The sequence below is a fragment of the Bombus fervidus genome, chromosome 12 (genome assembly GCF_041682495.2).
Source record: "Bombus fervidus isolate BK054 chromosome 12, iyBomFerv1, whole genome shotgun sequence".
Classification (NCBI taxonomy): Eukaryota; Metazoa; Arthropoda; class Insecta; order Hymenoptera; family Apidae; genus Bombus; species Bombus fervidus.
In genome coordinates, this window is record NC_091528.1 from 1,506,147 (window position 1) to 1,524,901 (window position 18,755).

The window sequence follows — 18,755 nt, forward strand, 5'->3', positions numbered from 1 at the left end:
ATTCACGAACAAATACCACTCAGATATCCGACAAAAACTAACAAAATTATCTTACCGGTAGAACAACGGGTGGAATGGTTGAAAACTCGATAGATAGAATCCCGAAAAACGTATCGAATGCGGCGGATAGGAGCAACGGAATAACAAGTTCCTTTCAGATAGCAGATACACCGCTATTGAGCATCAATTTTGCAGAGAACACTTCGCGAAGCTACAGACCTTAAAGCGTATCCACAACACGACCTACATACTTTCCACACCGAAAGCTCACCATTAAGATAGAATAATTCCTGTCACAAAGCTGGAATTTATACCCTCGAGAGTTTGCAACGAGGAACGAGCCAACTATGTATCCGTCTATGATCGTGAATGCAAAATGTACTACTCGATGGCCGATATCGTTGCCCGTAACTAACAGTTCGAGTCCAAAGTATCAAACGACAATAGCCGCCGCGTCGACCCGATTCACAGCCTGCTTTTCAATCCTTGCCTACTTTACGAGTCCCTCGACGCTGTGGCTGGCGGCGCTGTAAATAAGAACCAGAGTCACGTTGTCCTCGAACAAATCTCTGTTTCGATGCTACATATTTTTCTCTTCTACAGGCCTAATGCGCCTTGCTTCGCCGCAAGGTGCCACGGATAAGGAAAAGTAGATACGTATGTGAGGGAAGCATGTCGAGAAAATTCTATCTAATGGAATTCAGTCTCCATGTACAACGAATTCGTGTACATATTGTAATTGCGTTGGCTGAAAAGTTAGGGATCAGTCGAGACGAAACAAAAGTACAGTAAGTAGGGAAGTAAGTAGTTCGATTATCCGAACTAAGTACCTACAGATTAGTTTCAAATTTGACCAATGTAATCGTGATACCCGTGTCTCGGTACCGTGCTAACGAAATTTCAAAATATTTTCCATAACACACGTAATATATCCATGAAAAATTTCTCTAAGTGTTCCAATATTTTCCTCAGCCACTCTGTTTTCATTGAACTTGGTCTCGTCCCTAATTATTATCAAACAATCATTTTCTTGCGACGATACCGGAATCGCTTTACAGAAAATGTTACGTAGGCCTAATCGATCTCCAATCCTCGACCTCCATCTCTCCATCTTTTTTTCACGTTCTCCTTTGTCTTCGTCCGCTATTTCCTCGTGGGAACGGGGGATTGCCAAGACGATTGGATTTCCCGCGGTTCTCGATGACGACGAGCTGTCGACCCTCCTTCCTCTGAAAACGTTTCCGCGGCGACATCGGCATCGAGGTGAGAATCGACCGGAGAAGAAAGATTACCGGCTTTCGTGGCTCGGATTAAATTTTCTATGGCTTCGCGAGTCGCCGACGATCTTTCGATCTTTTACCTTCTGAACCACGACCACCCCCGAACGATTCTACGCCTCTGCCGAACTGTTCTTACGATCAGAAATTGCTTTTCCGCGCGGTGATAAATTATTTCTCGATTTTAAAACGATTCGTAGGATTTCGACCTGGCATTTCCTTCCTCTGGTTAAATGAAATTTTTCCATTGGCAAATGAAAAATTAACACGTGAGAAATTCATGTTTACCGAGTGAACAAAGACAGAAGCGTGTGTATTAAAAAATTATTACAGCTCTCGACGGCTTTACGCAAAAGAAGAAAGGAATTCTAACAGACATTTTCTTGGCAGGGCAGTCTGTTCAGTTGGCGAGACGAACAGTACCCAGGATTCGACACCAGGCCTCAGTGAGTTTGGAAAGGTAAGTTAACAAACGAAATCATCATATACATGCATATGCAGGCAACTAGGGAGAGAAATGATAAGTCACTGTTCTCTGCTTTACAAAAAGATAATTTTTAAGTCGAATAAACTGTCAATAAACAATCCCTCTTGCTGTCTTCGTACGTCATAATAAGCAAGCAATTTTAAATCAAATTCCATCGAATTTTAATTCCATTGGAATAAATATCAATACATCGCTTGAACTTATAAATCAATTGCGCGAAATATTATATCTAAACTACGTTAATCGTACTCATTAAAACATAAGGTGTACGGCGATTATATTAATAACTGTACCATCAACAACCAAGGTAGTACATGAAAATGTTTTGTTGAAAAGATATTCCATCTCATTTAACATTTTGCTGGGAACAGTTTCTACAGCGTATTGAAAACAGGTAGGCGGGCAAATATTAAAGAACGATCGATCGATCGTCTCCGAGCGATAAACGTTATATTTATAAGTAACCGTAGTACTCTCGATGAACGAAGGTAAATAATAATCAATGAAAAGCAATCAATGACGATGCGCGTTCTATTTACGCCACGTTTCTTCATTCTTCCTGAAGTTATAAGCGCGTGACCTATTTTAATAGGTCTCGCGGAATCTCGCGGAGAAGTTTCAATCGTTAAAACGGAATGGGGAAAATTTTCCAGTCGAAATTCGTTGCACGAATCTCGATATACCGACGACAAAGATAAAAGAAATAAAGAAAGAGAAAAAGAAACACTGGTGAATTTTTTGTGAACAGAGATGGGGACGAGATGGAGCATTTTTTATCGATCTTGCGGAATTTGCACTCTCTCGGTGGTAGTCTCTGTCGCGTGATAAAAAAAAGAATAAAGAAAGGGGTTGGAAGCGGAAGAGATGCAAGCGAGAACGTAAATCAAATAAGCCATCTCTGCTATCTTCCCCACCACCTTTGCTTTTCAGTATTTCCATCCCTCCTTCGCTAATCTCTCCCCTTCGAATTCTCGTCTCGTTCTGCTGGATGCTGCCCTTTCCACCGTTTTCTCTTTGTTACTCCCCGTTCTTTCTTCTTCTTTGCCTCTTTTCCCTCTCATTTACATGCGCACCACCGTAGACCACGGTTTCCATTGTGTTCGTGTGCAAGCTACATTGCCAGGCATAGCTCGATTGTTCAAGCACACCATCGGCTATATTGAAACAACGTCGGTACAAAATCGTTATTGCGAAGGTACCACATGGCAACCTTGCTAGACAATTTACTACAAAATTCCACTAATCCGAGGATTTCAAAGCTATTCCCGGTTGTCTTGCTTCTCTTTCCTGCTGCACCCTCGCCTCGACCCGCTGTTACGATACAGACTGTAAATAATTTCGTGATGTAACCGAGTTCCCGAAAGGATTTTCCTCGCGTTTGTTTCTTTCGATATTGAATTCGAGTGGCTTTCAATACCACTGTATGACATTACGTAAGCATCCGACGACGCGAATCTTTCGTATAAATCGCTGGGAAATAATCTAATATTTCGTTCCACGCCGCTCGCGAGGAAATTGCGTTGCTATGTTATTCGATGGCACAAGCTTTTGATGAAGAAAACTGACATATCGAGCTAAACATTTTTCGTAAAATGATAATGTTATTAATACTTATAATATCGAAGGAATTTACTTTCCTCGCGTGCAATATAAATATTTCAAGTACGTGCATATTTTGATTAATTCTGAAAGAGGAAGATTCAAACTGGACATTTTTACGAATTTCATATTTATAATATTAAATGCTTCTTTTACTAAAAATAAATATCAGGATACTTCAAAGTCTTAAATATTTGTCTATTATCGTCATTTATATAGTATAAGGTATGAATATTCTCTGGAACAAAATAAGATAAAATTGAAAAAAATATCCACCAGTTCGAAGTTTGCCAACCCGCATGAGGCGAACGAAAAAGCTGAAAACAAATAGCGGCGCGTTTCGTTAGAAAAGTGATCGCAAACAGACGTAAAAATAAAAGAAACTGACAACTGGAAATCCTACGATCAGCTTCGTATTTACATATTTATTTGTCCTCGTGAGCCGCGTAACTTTTGCACGGAATATTTTTCTCATTTAAATACGAAACTGCATCTCTGTACCTTGTGGACCAAATATATTTCAAGAAAAGATTTCGTTTCGATGTGTATGTACACTAGTACACGATATTTACGATATTTCCCCTGTTCCTTTTCTATTTCCTTCTTCGATTACCTAACACTCGTATTGCACACCCATGGTATTCTCCTTCGTTGCTTCGTGTAAGCACGTGCACGCTTTTCTTTATAGAATACATACACTGGGAAGCGCGCTATAGCTCAGTTAGAACACGATTCTTCGCGATAAGCTTAAAAATTCAAGGAAATACGTTACATTAATTTTTGAAAGAATATCTTGTATTTGTTATTACTTCATTGCTCAGATCGATCAATGAAATTTGTATGGACATAATACATGCACCATATTTTTTTACAGAAGTTTTGACAAATATATTTTTTAAGCCATATCCTTTTGATATGCCATTTGATAATGCCAGAAAATAATCCATCTTTTGAAAGATCTACGGTAAAATATTTCCTCGAATTACGCGTGAAAATTATAGCTTCCGCAAAGTCAAATTATTTCCAGCAACCTCGCTAATAGAATCTCGTTATCTGAGGACGCGCGAACGTTTAAATATTCGTTATGAAGAAGGAATGGCCGCGTGGAAAGGTAGCTTAAATCGATGGAAACACCTCGTCCCCGTTGTCTGTACAAAATCGCGCATACCAAGAAAAACGAACATCACTGGCTTCTTGTTAGAGCGGGAGCGCGCTCGCAAAAAAAAGACAGCGCCCATTGTGTTCCTTCTTTTCCTTTCTCTCGTATCGACGTCCCGGTCTATGCACCGCATCAGCTTTTTTCTTCTATTTTCGCGCGATAGGAGAGGCGGCTTGCTTACGCCATCGACTAATGTTCGCCAGTCGAAATGCCGACGTTTCTTCGTCCTCTACGCTATTTTTCAACCTTACCACCATCCAACCCCTCTCATCCTTCACCCTCACGATCTCTGATTTTTCCTCTTCTCCTCTCTTTTCTCCTTCTCTCGCACGTAATATCTCGGGACCATCCCGTCTCTCGTGTTACAAGTAACTCCGATCATCTTTCTTAATCAACGCCCTGTGAAATCGCGCCGAATTAAAGATATCTCTTAAGTCCATGCACACGTACATATATACTGACCCTTCCGGCGTTTCAGAGTAATTGCCTCCAAGTGGCACGTCTTGTAATTGTGCGAGATTGCCGGGCTCCCATATTACTTTACTGCGGCATTAAGGAGCAAAGAGGGCGTAGCAATTTTCAACACTACGACGTCCTCACTTTGGTCTCCAATAATTTTTGAATTGTACAAATTCTGATTACGGAATCATTCGATTAATCCCGTTCCTTTTCTTTACGCGTATGTAGAATGTGTAATTTCATAAGAAAATAGCGAGTATTGTTTTCGATCGTTTGTTTGCAGTGAACGTTCGTGTATCGTTAATACAAATCGACCAAAATGTCCACGTATTCATGAGCGACAGTGTACACTTTGGTTTTCGATCTTACTGAAAAAACACAGCGGCCGCGCCAGAGATGAAAAAATCGGCGCAGAATAATACGTTTAAAATGCAGCGTATGTAGTGTATGGCCAATACTTGTATATTTTCGTTTTCGAGTTGCTCACGATTCACGGGCAATTAAGTTTTATGCGCTAACCGGGCTACTGTATGAAACAGAAAAGCACGGTGCATGGAACGAAGAAAAAGGTTCGCTAGGGTGGTGTATACTGGAGAGGGTGAAAAAAAGATTGTTAGAGTAACGCAACCTTGTACGGTCAATGTTGCGCTCTGTGAATTTCGTTCTGTTAATTAAAGAGCACGTATACGTATGCATCACGACAGAATACACGGCCATCCGTTATGTCAGTTAATTTCTATAATGTCCGTGGCAGCGGCGAATGCAAAACAGGAACACGTGGCTGCTCGAAAACTAGGCTGCCGAAACGAAATTCGAGTCGTTTTGCGTACGAATAAAGTTCGCCGTGGCTGAAGGTAATGCAAACTGTAAAATCACGTAATCTCTTTGGCGGCGGTGGCTGGCATGAAAATTTGCATTCTAACCGTATTCATGGAATTACACGCAGTTCGACCGAATCCACGTATCGAAAGGCAACCTCTGTCGATCTTTAAATACGTGACAATTATTTAGCCACGTCATCGGCACGTTTAACAGTCGACGGTATTTATCCTACCTAGAGCCAAGAGTTAATTCAGTCACGTGTGTGGTGATAACATACGCGATAATTCCTTGAAATTATTCTTGAAATTATACAGTAGTGTCACAGTGATGTGCTGATTTAATTAAAGATCAACGTTACGTTAACATAACATTTCGCTTGAAATTTCTTTTTCCATTATCGTATTGTCTGTTTTTTTCACGGTGTGGTTATGAAAAAGAGTAATCTTCTATGAAAGAGATTAGTCAATTTTCTCGTTGCTATTGTTTTCGTCCGTCTAGTTCTTACCATTTTATGAAGTTCAAAGGACTCGAAGTATATAAAAGTGTGAAAACTCTCCGTAGAGAATTATTTGTATTCGTACAATAATTTTTGCAATGACTGCAGAGAGTGCAATTCTTTATTAAAAAGAATGATTTGACGTTTAGAGGGTAAGGGTTAACGAAAATTAAGCATGAAATATGCATACTTATATCTTATTATTTTTCAGGCAGTCGTCAGGGAACTAAACAGACTGGGAATGCTAGTGGATCTCTCTCATGTCTCAACAAGGACTATGAGGGCGGCCCTGCAGACGACGAGGGCACCGGTGATTTTCTCTCACAGTGCTGCTAGGGCACTTTGCAATTCCACTAGAAACGTGCCAGACGACGTGCTTAGAAATCTGGTAAGTTCCCGTGCAACCAAACGACGTGGAAAAGTTAGGAGTGCATGGAAATGCGATAGGATAGTGAGGCAAGGTTAAGCCAATTTCGATACTCGATCAGATGAACGTTATACGCTTCCCTTTCCATGAATTGGACATTGCATAAATCCTTGTTACCAATAGAATTCAATTCTTTTCAAGCGTAACCTTTAGACAATAAAACGTAGTATCGAAAGACTGCCAGAGCGTTCAATAAAAAATTAATAAAGAAAATATACATATGTAAAATAGAATAGAAATTATTAAATACGACAAGCATAAAAACAGTTAAATACAAGAAGACAATGTTAAATCTTACGTATTGATGAAGCTGGAATATTCAACACCAAACTTCTTATTCTTTAAATAGAGTAATATATATCAAACTGAATAATAAGATCGTTCAACGTTGACTAGCATATACATTTTAGAAAATGTTTAGTATAGAAACTGCTACTTTTGTATAAATATATTACTTTGAAATTCTTCGATTTCGCTACAAACCGACAATAACTCGGTAAACACAGTATCATTTAACAGAAACATCAAATGATAGGAGAAACGCTGTAATTTGGCTGTCAATTAACAAAGGAACCTATAGAAAAGGACAAAGCAGAAGAAACGACGTCGTAAAAAGCCAAGTATTTGGTTGCGGAAACGAACGTAGACGAAAAAAGGAAAGGTCGCGCAGAATGTTGTTGTAAACCAAGGGAAGGTAGATGGATAGGGGGTAAGAATTAAAATGGAAGGAGAAAAATCGACTTACACGTTCGCAAGTTCATCTGAAGGCGCCGCGACGCGGTGTAAGAGTGGAACCGCCAAGAGCACTCGACGCCTGCACAAAGTGATGCAATGAGTGCAGCAGGGTGCCGCGTGTTGCATACGAACAGAGCAGGTTTGACCAGCTGTAGAAAATGTGCAATGGGTGGTCGAAAATGTGTTTTCACTATCTACTTTCATCTATTTACTCGATAAGTCCACTTCTCTTGATTTTCTACTTTTTATGTTACTCAATTGTTCACACGTTTACTGTCACGGTAATCATTGATGATTTATTAAATCGCATTTCATTAAACTTTTTAAAATCATTAAAACAAGATAAATTTCATGGAGTAAAAAAATGTTCAACGATATGAATGCCAGAGACAACATTGCGGGAGAAAAGTAATATTTTGCAAAAATTTATTGTTATGGTGTAGTAAGTATATTTCAATCTATTGCGATTCCTAGAGTAACATGTATAAAGTTTGCTCGCATGATTAACACTGTATGCACATATCTATGCACACTTTCCGCGTAGAAACTATTAACCGGATATAGGAGATAGGAACCAACATAAAAGTCCTAACATTACAGTTATAAGTTTTTCTACGTCTCGGAGGAGCTAAGTAGATATTTTATTAAGACCAATGAATTTATTCTGGACCAAGTCGTAGAATCGTGGAAAATACAGTTGTCAATGTTTTTCCTACTCTTGATTGCTCAGAAATATGCAATGTCATATAATTCTGAAAAATTTCCGGTAAATCTTCGTTAAGCGCGCCAGTAGAAATATATCAAGTCATAAATAAAGTAACCTCATATTTTGCATTTTGAGTTTCTAAGGCAAAGCCAACGGCGACTGTTGAACTTAACAGACAATAATTATTTGGTTGTAGCAATAATAAGTGTTGCTTTTCAACGACAATATTATTTTATCTGTTTCAGGATCATAAAATATTCAATAATTAACTTCATTATATAACACATAAAGTGAAATCGAATAACATGTACAACATGTTTCTCGGGTGATTCCTTACGAAAAAATAAGAAACGAATGTATAGCATAAATCATTTTCGTTCAAGGCTTGATTTTCGAGAAAATCGAGTTCGAGAATTTGTCAAGTATATTTGAATTTAACTAATTTCCAGACTGGACAGGAGGAAATAGATAATTGTTCGAATGCTTCTTCCAGAAAATAAAAAATTTGTAAGTATTAATACCACATTTTGAAAAATAAACCGAAACACTGACTAATCTAGTTGTCGCGTATCTTTTATAAGCTCAACGTTGTTAAAATCTCCAAGCAATCTCGTTGGTCCGCCTAAAATGATGGTCTTTGTACGCAAAAAAGCAGGAGAAAATAATTCAGTTTGAGCGTAAATACGGTAGCAGATAAAATTGTTAGTGAGCATTTATGATGTAATCCATGCTTAACCCACTACCGACCGTCGCGTCGTCGTAGCTTTTTGGGTCGCTCGATAAATTTTAACGTTTTAGTTACAGTTTTCCAACTGCTACATTGAAAGTTAGTGGACCGACATTAAGTTTAATCCCCTTTCAGATAATATATACTTAAAGTTCATGGCATTCTAATGTTAAATAACAAATTTTGAAAGGCGTGCGCGAACTCTGGAAATCAATTACAGCGATATAATTTTTTAAATTAATGAAATACGTGAACATAGTAACGCTAGTTATAATGTGAAGGACATGAAATACTTTAAAATTACACATCGATCGAGTAAGATTGAAAAACATAAAGGAAACATTTTGCGTTTAATAAACGTACGTTCAATCTCCTTTCGTTTTATAGTAATGAAAGATATAAAATTTAACACCAAATAATAAATTATAACTGTTAACACCTTTAATGTTTAGTGTCAAAATTAATATTAATATTTAATGTAAAAATTAATATTTAATATTAATATTAATTTTGGCGTTGAAATTAATATTAAATATAAATATGAATTTTAAATCCTAATTATACGTTTTGTCCATTTATGCACATTTATATTTCCCATGAATGCATATATACACATTCGTAAATAGCCCAGCAATAAGTCTAATAGCCGAAACTAATCTTTGTAGTCACTAAACCAAAATGTTTCCTCTATCATCGGCTATCACCTCTTGCTTCGAGTGATTGATTTACTTATAGTTCAAGAGTATATGTATGCAAAAATACACACGAATATTCCTAACCGTTCCATCCGTTTTGACCAACTGTTCGCAAACGTTAGCCAACGAAGAGATTATTTGGTTTTAGGTCAGCAAACACGCGACTAGAACCAGGTCGGGTGTTCCGAAAAGTTCAGGGTTGGCCCGGTCCAGCCTCGTTGTAGGATTTGATGAAAACGCGTTACGTGCCTCTCTCTCTCTCTCTCTCTCTCTCTCTCTCTCTCTCTCTCTCTCTCTCTCTCTCTCTCTCTCTCTCTCTCCATGTATCTATCTATCTATCTATCTATCTATCTATCTATCGTATCTATCTACCTATCTATCTATTTCTTCCTCTGTCTTCTTGTCTGAAATTCGAAACCAGCCGAGCGGTTGAAACGTCAGTTGAACGACAAGGAAAAGGGGGTGAATTCGTCCGTTGAATGTGTCAGGTCCGTGCAAACGAATCGAGAAAAAAGCATACGGGATGAAAAACGAGAGAAATTCGAAGCGAGTTCGAAACGACCAAGAGGATATATTCAGGGCAGAAAGTACATGTTCAACGTGGCGCGGAATTCGCGCTTGGGATAATGGTGGAAAAAAGTCACACGGGATACTCGTATAAAATAATATACGAGCTGGGTCAATGAGGCTGACAAAAAATGGTTCTGCAGAGAATTCTGTAGGATTAAATTGGGATTACAATACGTGAAGGTACATGATTTATCCGACAAGGAAGTCAACTGGCCAATGAGAATGTACAATCTGTTTTTAAAACGTTCCCATGCACCATAAACACTCGGGCTAAATTATCTAAATATTTACGACCCTCTACGTGCGTTAAACTTTCCTTTACGGACAGTAATACTCCACGGTTTTCGTCGAGTTCGCGAGTACGAAAGCTAGAAAGCCGAAGAAATAAATCATCAGGATTCTAAATCAGAAGAAACTCGAATCGCGATGATCTTCCACTCGAAGCACAAAGCTCTCGCAGTAATTTACGCTGTACCGTGTGGCCAAGCTTCCACAATTATTGGATTCGTAAGTGATTTCACATTAATGACGCAACATTGAGTAAACTGATTGTAAGTGATTAAGTCTCGCGTGCAAAGCTCGATTAAAATTTAATCCTATCGCTGCCCTGCGCCTGCCAATCACTGACGTCAAAATGACAATTACCCTGCGTCGATGCTTTAAGTTAATCTATCGGATTAAATTTGAGACGACGACAACAATGCCTTAAATTCCGTTTAACCATGCGTTCGTGCACTCGACTGGCAATTATTAATTCTTTTTTGTATATGGAAAGTCTTTTTGTATAAAATTCGTAATAGGCGCGCGAATTTTTAATGTAAACTTGACAAAGAACTTAAAAAGAAACAGTAAAACATTATATAAATATCCTTAAAATAAAATTTGAATTATATAAAAATCAAATCACAGTCGGATATTAAGAGACAAGCAATATCTACTAATCCAATTAGCTTGATTAAAATCCCAACTAATTGTATCTTTACGAGAGAGAATCAATATGTGTTTCTTATTTGCTTCGCCGGTACAATCAATACTGGCTCGATCATGACGAAGCGACAAGGGGATGAGTTACACCAATCAGAGGCCGAACGATGGCCTGTCTGGTAACATGTTATTAGCTGTGCCACACTGCTGCCCCAATTAACGCTCGCTACTTCATAGTTTAAGTCAGGTCAGGTATCGACTAGACGGCAGGGCATTGTCTCTTCTCTCGATTGGCACATTCAGTAATTGTCGATAGGAGGTAGAGATAAAAAGGTCCTGATAAAACTGGATGGCCATGGCGCACTAGCTCCAAGCATTTCGTGTTAACCGAAACAGATAAAAATCGGTCCGGTACTTTAGGAGATTGTTTAGATTGTCATCAAAAGTTCGGCATTGACGAATCGGTTAGATGTAGCTGCGTTTCTATCTTGGAGGGGATTATAAAGTTAAGTTGAACGAGGAATATAGAGGTCAGCTAAATGGAGGAAATTAGAGTAGTTTATCGCGTTTCTTTCGTACCGATTCTATGTCTATATCTAACTTTTCTTTCTAATTAGTGTATCGATTACTGTACCGTAAAAATCTCTACCATGCAAATTGATAAGGGAATCTGCAGAGTAGCTTTAAATAATTTCTCGTAATGCTAATCTTAACATATACGAGTAACGTAAATTCCACTTATAAATTCCGCTTAAGCTGCTAAATTATTGGTTAATGGCGCAACTTAAAATTGGATAGATCAAATGAATATTCATGTAAATAGCATCGGGAAGGAGTAAAGCAATCTCATGCCAAATTTAAGCGCGACAGGCACTGGTGATACGAACTTTATAACGTCGAGCGAGAGAAACGTTTTCATTGTACTATGGCAAAATTCGAAAAAGCAAAATTTTGTATCGGGAAACATGGCGATTTCCGATGACACGACGCGCGGACACGTCGCGTCGTGGATATTAAATGTTTCATGGAATTTTGAATCAATTGTTCAAAAATCCTAGTAAGCGGAGAATATGATTTATAGCAGTTGGCGGTATTAAAATTTCAATGCAACGTGTACTGTCTCCGTGGAATGGAAGTGAAATTGCATTCCTCTGGAGTAACTTTACGATTTCTTCGAATTTTATTGGCGAGCAATTCAAGAACTGACCACAAGACCCATACCACCGGTCTAGTGAAAAAATCACACAACTAAAGAAATTAAATGCTTCAAAAAGTCGGCTTGAAATAGAAAATGATCAATGACTCGGTCATCTAACAATGAGGAAGTTGTACCTTTTGCAATCTAACGTAGTTATACTAGATAGTAAATAAAACTTCCGGAGAAAGAACAAACGCGTAAACTTTTTGCGACATAACCACCGATTTCTTTGTTGCCCTATAATATCGAATGCGTGCAAAAGAAAAAGCAACGAGAAACAACTTCAGATGTCCCCTTTACCAACGCTATAAGAACAGGAACATAAAAGCAAGTGGAAACAGATGATTCTAATGGTAGCCAAAGTCGTTTCCGTTTGTCTTTTGAAAAAGGACTCTGGACGAAATCAATATGGAAAGCTACGAATGCGCCCCAGATTTGAGCAAGCGACCAACTCATCGAATTTCAATGTGCGTTTCCCAGTCGCATTTCAGAAAGTATGCCGTCTCGAATCGCAACTTTTTTAATATCGTCCAACGGTGTAGAACATTCGAATCGTAGATTGAAGCGGAGAAATCGTAAACTACAAATCGATGTAAACCGTTACTTTCTGTAGCTTCCGAGAGCTTGCGTGTCTCGCGAATACTTTATCATACCATCTTGTACTTTTCAGATTTGGCAATTAGAAAATTGAATTTAAAGATTCCAATACTTTATTCGAACGATCTATGTAATTTTTGTTTAAAGATTTCGTTAATTGTGCGCTATTGCGTTCTGTAGATACATTTTGTAAATTACATAATACAGTACGTCAAGATAAATTACTAAATTTATTCGAAAACTGTTATCCTACATAAATAACGAATTGAATTACAAACGATATGCGCATTTTCCACAAATTGACCCCAGCAGTTACCACATACTCTGAAATTAATAGCTTTTTGTCGACTCTATTTATGAATTTTACAAACTACCAGCAGCTTTCTAAATTTTTCATCTATATATATCTTTTGAAACAGTCCATATGTATACTGCAGGAATGAGAAGAATTTTTTAAAAGCACAATAAAAATCCAATGCCTTTGTATATTCGCGGAAAATGAAATAACCGCTTTATTCTTTTCCGCACCATTTTACAATCGCTTCTCTTTGCGCGAATAATATTCAGAGTTGTACAATCTTGGCATATCTCAGGTTAATACATCTGTTCACAGGCTAAAAATGGCGGTGTGGCAATGGTTCCGTTTTATACATACTTCATAACGTGCAACAGTACAGCTACCATAAAAGACGTTATTGGTACGTAAAGTATCATCGATATGTTATTTCGTTCTTATTTAAAGCAATAGTCGACTGTAGGAGAAACTGCATTGCAATTATTAGCTTTGAAATTCTTTCCACTACGTAATAACATGGTCCATTTTACAAATCATGATTGTTTGTTATAAAAACATTTAATTTCGAATTTTGAATTTATTATTTCGATAAATGTTGTCAAACCTTTGCAAATACTGAAAATACAGATATTTCTAAAAAGTAAAAATTAAAATTCAACATCGATTGTGAACTGATTTGCGAAGTACGCAAAATAATATAATTTATAACTGGACTGTTGACTAAAAGATTGGGATCACGATGCTCTGTGTAGGAGTTGAGAAATAAAAAATAATTGGAACTTAGAATTCTTGAAATTCCGAAAAATTACCTCGGAAACCTCTTTAGTCCGAACTTCGGCGAAATGAATACGCGACGTTCCTATCGAGAGGAATGATGTAAAACAATAAATATAAGAATGGAATAATTTCTACTATGTTAATAAAACACATCTATATTCGAGCTGAACAATGATTCGTTTCTTCTGTTCGATCGCGTTTACGTAAATTAATGTGAAACTGATTAACACGCGCGCCGGGACCAATTAACAATCAAGCAGAAACGTATTTTGTTCAAATGGAGTACAGTAATGACAGTGCAGGTTGAAAATAATAAAATCAACATTTCAAATGCCACGGCACGACCAAGTTTATTAAGGACGACCATGCTGTTTCAGCACACATCAATCACATTCGAAAGGTGGCGGGGATCGATCACGTTGGAATAGGAGCCGGCTTCGACGGGATAAATTTGTAATTATCTTTCGAGTATCCTCGGCACAACAACGCGCATTCAGAGAATAATCATTATCGATACTCAGCTCAATGAAGCAATTACTGTTGTATCTATGAGGAGGGAGTTTGCTAACATTTCACTGGCACACACAATGAACACTTAGGCGAACGCGTAAATCGTAAAATTGCTTTCATTGATACGAGACTGCTGAAACGAATTTTAGTGTCGAACATCTATTCTCTGAATGATAGAGGTCATTATGAATCAAACAAACCGACACTGCGATTATCGATGCGCTTTTCAGCACTCCTACCGGCTTGGAGGATGTTTCGAGGTATCCGCAATTGTTGGCTACTCTGTTGGAGGATCCAACGTGGACGGAGGAAGACATTAAAAAGCTAGCTGGCCTCAATTTATTGAGGGTATTCGCTAAGGTCGAGCAGGTGAGTTATATTTCTTACCAATTAATTAAAATGGATATAATCAAAGAGTAAAATAGGATTTGTGCTAATTGTATAAGAGATATACTTGCTCAAGAGGAATAGATGGAATGGATAAGTTTATACTACAGTACATATAATATAAATTTATATTAAAAATTCGCATTCCGAATATAACATGAAAATTATCTTTATTTGTTTATTACGATTTATAAGATTTACTGGATAAAATTTGTTATAACAACCAACTAAAATTTTAAAAACAAAACAAGCTAAAATAATAAGGAATTTAAGATAAACAAAATGCCCTTATCATAAAATATTCAAAAAGCTACATCCTCGGGTTTGTTACTTATAAAACGTTGAATAATTCAAAGATTCCAAAGCAATTAAAATTTGCCTTCTACGCGAGATTATTATTTAAATCCTATCGATATTTATGTATATTGCCGTACGTTCTTAATTATTAACTCTATGGATTTAAAAAAATGGAATTTTAGGTGCGCGACGAATGGCACAGAGCGGCAGTATTGCCAGTAGAGAAGATCAGTCCACCTGACAACTCCGCATGCGTCTACGGAGCGTCTTGATCTTCTTTGAAGACATTCACAGCAGGATTCCTCGATTTTCTACGATCGCCGAAGATTCGACACGTCTCATGGAACTATAGGACCCTGTAAACGTGCGGACTGGATCAGCTGAAAGATCGCTTTTCCCTGATAACATCTTTTTGAGTTCTCCGGGGAACTCGATCGCGCCTTATGAAAGATGAAAAATTGAACAAGAACGTACGTTCCATCTGTGAAAACTGATAAGATCGAGACCATGTGTTGAACGATCATCTTCAGGACAAGTTCAATTTTCTTCCTTATCTTTTTCTCCTCTCATTCACACGCCGCGCCGCCATGAATTATGCGATTGTATTTTTTTGGCCATTTTTGACTAACTTTATGAACAAACTATCTTGTTCTTCGTATTGTTGTCGCACTTCGCTGAAAGAACATATCTGTATAACGTATAATGATTAATTTGCTGCTATTTTAATAGCTGGATACGTCCGTCCATACTTTCAAGCAGATACATAATTATTGAGGACTTTTTATTTATTTCCTTGTATCGATTGCATCTACGGAAATCAGCTTTTTGATACACACTGCGCTTGTATTACCTCCCAAAGGAATTTTACTGAGAAACCGCGAACATTTGTTTTATTTCGCTTATAATAGTGTTAACACCGAAACTGTTGAAATTTATAGGAACATAAATATATTCAACTAGAAATATATTTATAGCATAAACCGTATTTATTAGCGTATTCATCTACATAGAAATTTTATACAGAAATCTGAGCTGGTCCTGAAGATATTCATAGATGAATACTTATAAGCGTAAGAAAAAGCGTTCCTGAATGAATAGCTTATAATGATGCGGACAATCGAGGCGGCCAAAAATGCTTGCTAGGAAGAATTTATTTCAAACGAGGATACTCTTTAAGAAACGTTCTCCCGGTATTATCCTGACAGAATTCCAATAAATGTTTTTCGATACTTCTACCTTGGAATAATTATATAAGATCTCAAGCGATGGATACTAGGTGGCACGCGTTCAAATGTCAATCAGAGAAAAGATCTATTAATCATGATTTAACGTTGAATGATTTGATAAATTTTATTTTGTAATTTATAACTGCATGATAATATCCTTGACATAGAGGAGAAATTAGGATATATTCGAAATAACTACTATATAAAATATACGAATCTCCCAAATATTACACCTATCCTTGATATACTTTTTTTTTTAATACGAATGAATGAAAATTATACCCTTAAAGACGCAGATAATCATTTGAATGCTTGCTCCTTGTCAACTTAACAAGTGCGCTTAAGATCAAGGAATTAAAGAAAAACCAAAAAAGAAAAAAAAAGAACTAGAAAAATCGGCGAGAAAATAATGAAACTTTTGTAACATTTAATTAGAAATTTTGAAACCAGATCACAGAAACCAATATTTACGTATATACGATTGTTTCAAGCTTTTAGAGTTTCTATATTTACAAATGGCAAATAATTTTTGTCATTTAGAGTTCGTCACCAAAGACCATTAAGAGGAAAGACTTGTTCGTCACTTATTAAATGTTTCCAACCTCCGACTGAAATCCTTAAAAATGTTCTTATAATGTTTGTTATAACGAGGCTTCTATTACGCATGCATGACGCAATTATTTGACGCAACTGCTGATTCATTTGTAAACGAAATACCTTGTTAGGACTGCGAGTATCCGGATATCGATAATATTCGAATATTCAATTATATTTATATAAAAAATTGAGTATTTCGTAGAATCAACTGCGCTATTCAATTGCCATTATTTAGATTTGCATACATATGTATATGCATACTGTGCGTTATTGAAAACACACATGAGATAATTACCTTTTTATAGTAGTGTTACATTTGAATTTTAAATAACTAAATTCTTCTAAATTCTTTAGATTCCAATCAAAGTGGATAATTTTCAATCTATATGAAACATCTTTGTGTCAGGCACCTTTCTTTTACTAGAAAATTAAGTAGAAAATTTAACTAATAACCGAATAGTCTTAAATTATACTAAATGCTTTTGTATCTAAAATTTCCTTTCTCGATAGAAGATTAAATTCAATATGAAATTTTTAATCAAATCTCTACTTAGCTTGGTCATTTTAGCGTAATGACGTTAATGTTGGATACTTGAATATTATCTAAATTAGATCAAGCATTGAAAATCCGGATAAATTGGCAGGTCTATTTATTATGCTCACCAATATGAAACACTGCCAAGCCAATTTATACTGAACCATTATGACATGAGAACCTATAATTGCCGAAATCCCTTTTCGATATAGTAGTCGAGACGTAGCAATAAACTTTTTAGTCGGTAAATCGTAAAATAAAACCGAGGACTCGGGAATGAGAACACGTAGAAAATACTTCTACATATCTAGAAAAGGGAACTTCTTTTGGGATGTAACTTAAATTAGAGACAGTGAGCAAGTACTAAACAAATACTTCATCTGGTTTGCCAATCGCTCTCGGACATTGTCTTAAGTCATCCGAAAATCTATGATACGTATTGAGGATCAAGAAGAGAAGGATGCGAAAATTTTGAACGAGGCAAAAGCTGAGCTGCGAAGCGAAACGCGTTGTGAAACATTGGGAAATAATATCGGATCAATTACTATTATTGCAGACACTGTAAATATATATAACGTCGTGCTCGCATACATCAAATATTACACCGATTTCCCTAGCGTTTACTCGACAAAATTCTCGCAAGCGTCTTTGATTTTTTTATAACGACGTTTTTCCATTATCGACTTTGTAATATCACGATAAGTATCACCGGTAGATAGCAAACGAAACGCTCGATTGTGAAAATAAGACACAAAGAAGGAAGGCAAAAAACGCACTGCGAATCAGAAGATGCGAATGATACCGAAAACTAGCGTAGACTGTCCTAGCTTGTACGAACATTTCGACTTTTCTTACTTTTTTCCGACGTGGGGAACGCGTGCGAGAAATTTTTAGGTACCTGTAATTAACATTGTTAACGACTATACATATATATATTATATACATATATTATATAAAAGAAACCAAGGCGCCTTCGACAACTCGCAGCACCATTCTACGACTCTGGTAGAAGATTAATCCGTGGTGAAGGAATTAACAAAAATTCGTTCTGTATCAACTCATTTGTATCTACAGACGCATTTAAGGACAAAATATCTCGCCACATGATGCTTCTGCAACACTTTGGACGATATATCTTGCGTATTTAATTCGACGTCAATTAACGTCATTAATTAAATCTTAACTTTTTGTTGAGATTCCTATGTCTCGTATTTATAACGTTTTACATCTCAAAAACATTAGTATTTCTAGTT

The 18,755-nt window shown here is 37.0% G+C and overlaps 1 protein-coding gene and 1 long non-coding RNA gene across 11 annotated transcripts in view; one reads left to right on the forward strand and one right to left on the reverse strand.

The window, feature by feature from the left end:
• LOC139992777 (dipeptidase 1) overlaps positions 1-16,808 on the forward strand; it is a 146,402-nt gene extending 129,594 nt beyond the window's left edge. For both annotated transcript variants that reach the window (XM_072013965.1, XM_072013966.1), the window contains exons 8-13: positions 1,668-1,737; positions 6,511-6,687; positions 13,492-13,576; positions 14,328-14,403; positions 14,691-14,829; positions 15,327-16,808. In XM_072013965.1, coding sequence (XP_071870066.1) covers positions 1,668-1,737; positions 6,511-6,687; positions 13,492-13,576; positions 14,328-14,403; positions 14,691-14,829; positions 15,327-15,416 — 637 coding nt within the window. In that variant the 3' untranslated portion in view covers positions 15,417-16,808. The remainder of the gene's footprint in view (positions 1-1,667; positions 1,738-6,510; positions 6,688-13,491; positions 13,577-14,327; positions 14,404-14,690; positions 14,830-15,326) is intronic.
• The window catches only part of LOC139992796 (uncharacterized), a 208,635-nt gene that overhangs the window by 162,609 nt on the left and 27,271 nt on the right, over positions 1-18,755 (reverse strand). Inside the window, exon 7 of one of the 9 annotated variants that reach the window (XR_011801198.1) lies at positions 15,373-15,500. The exons of the other annotated variants lie outside the window; for them this stretch is intronic. This is a non-coding gene — a long non-coding RNA (uncharacterized lncRNA). Of the gene's footprint in view, positions 1-15,372; positions 15,501-18,755 lie in introns of those variants that run through there. 9 annotated transcript variants of the gene reach the window in all.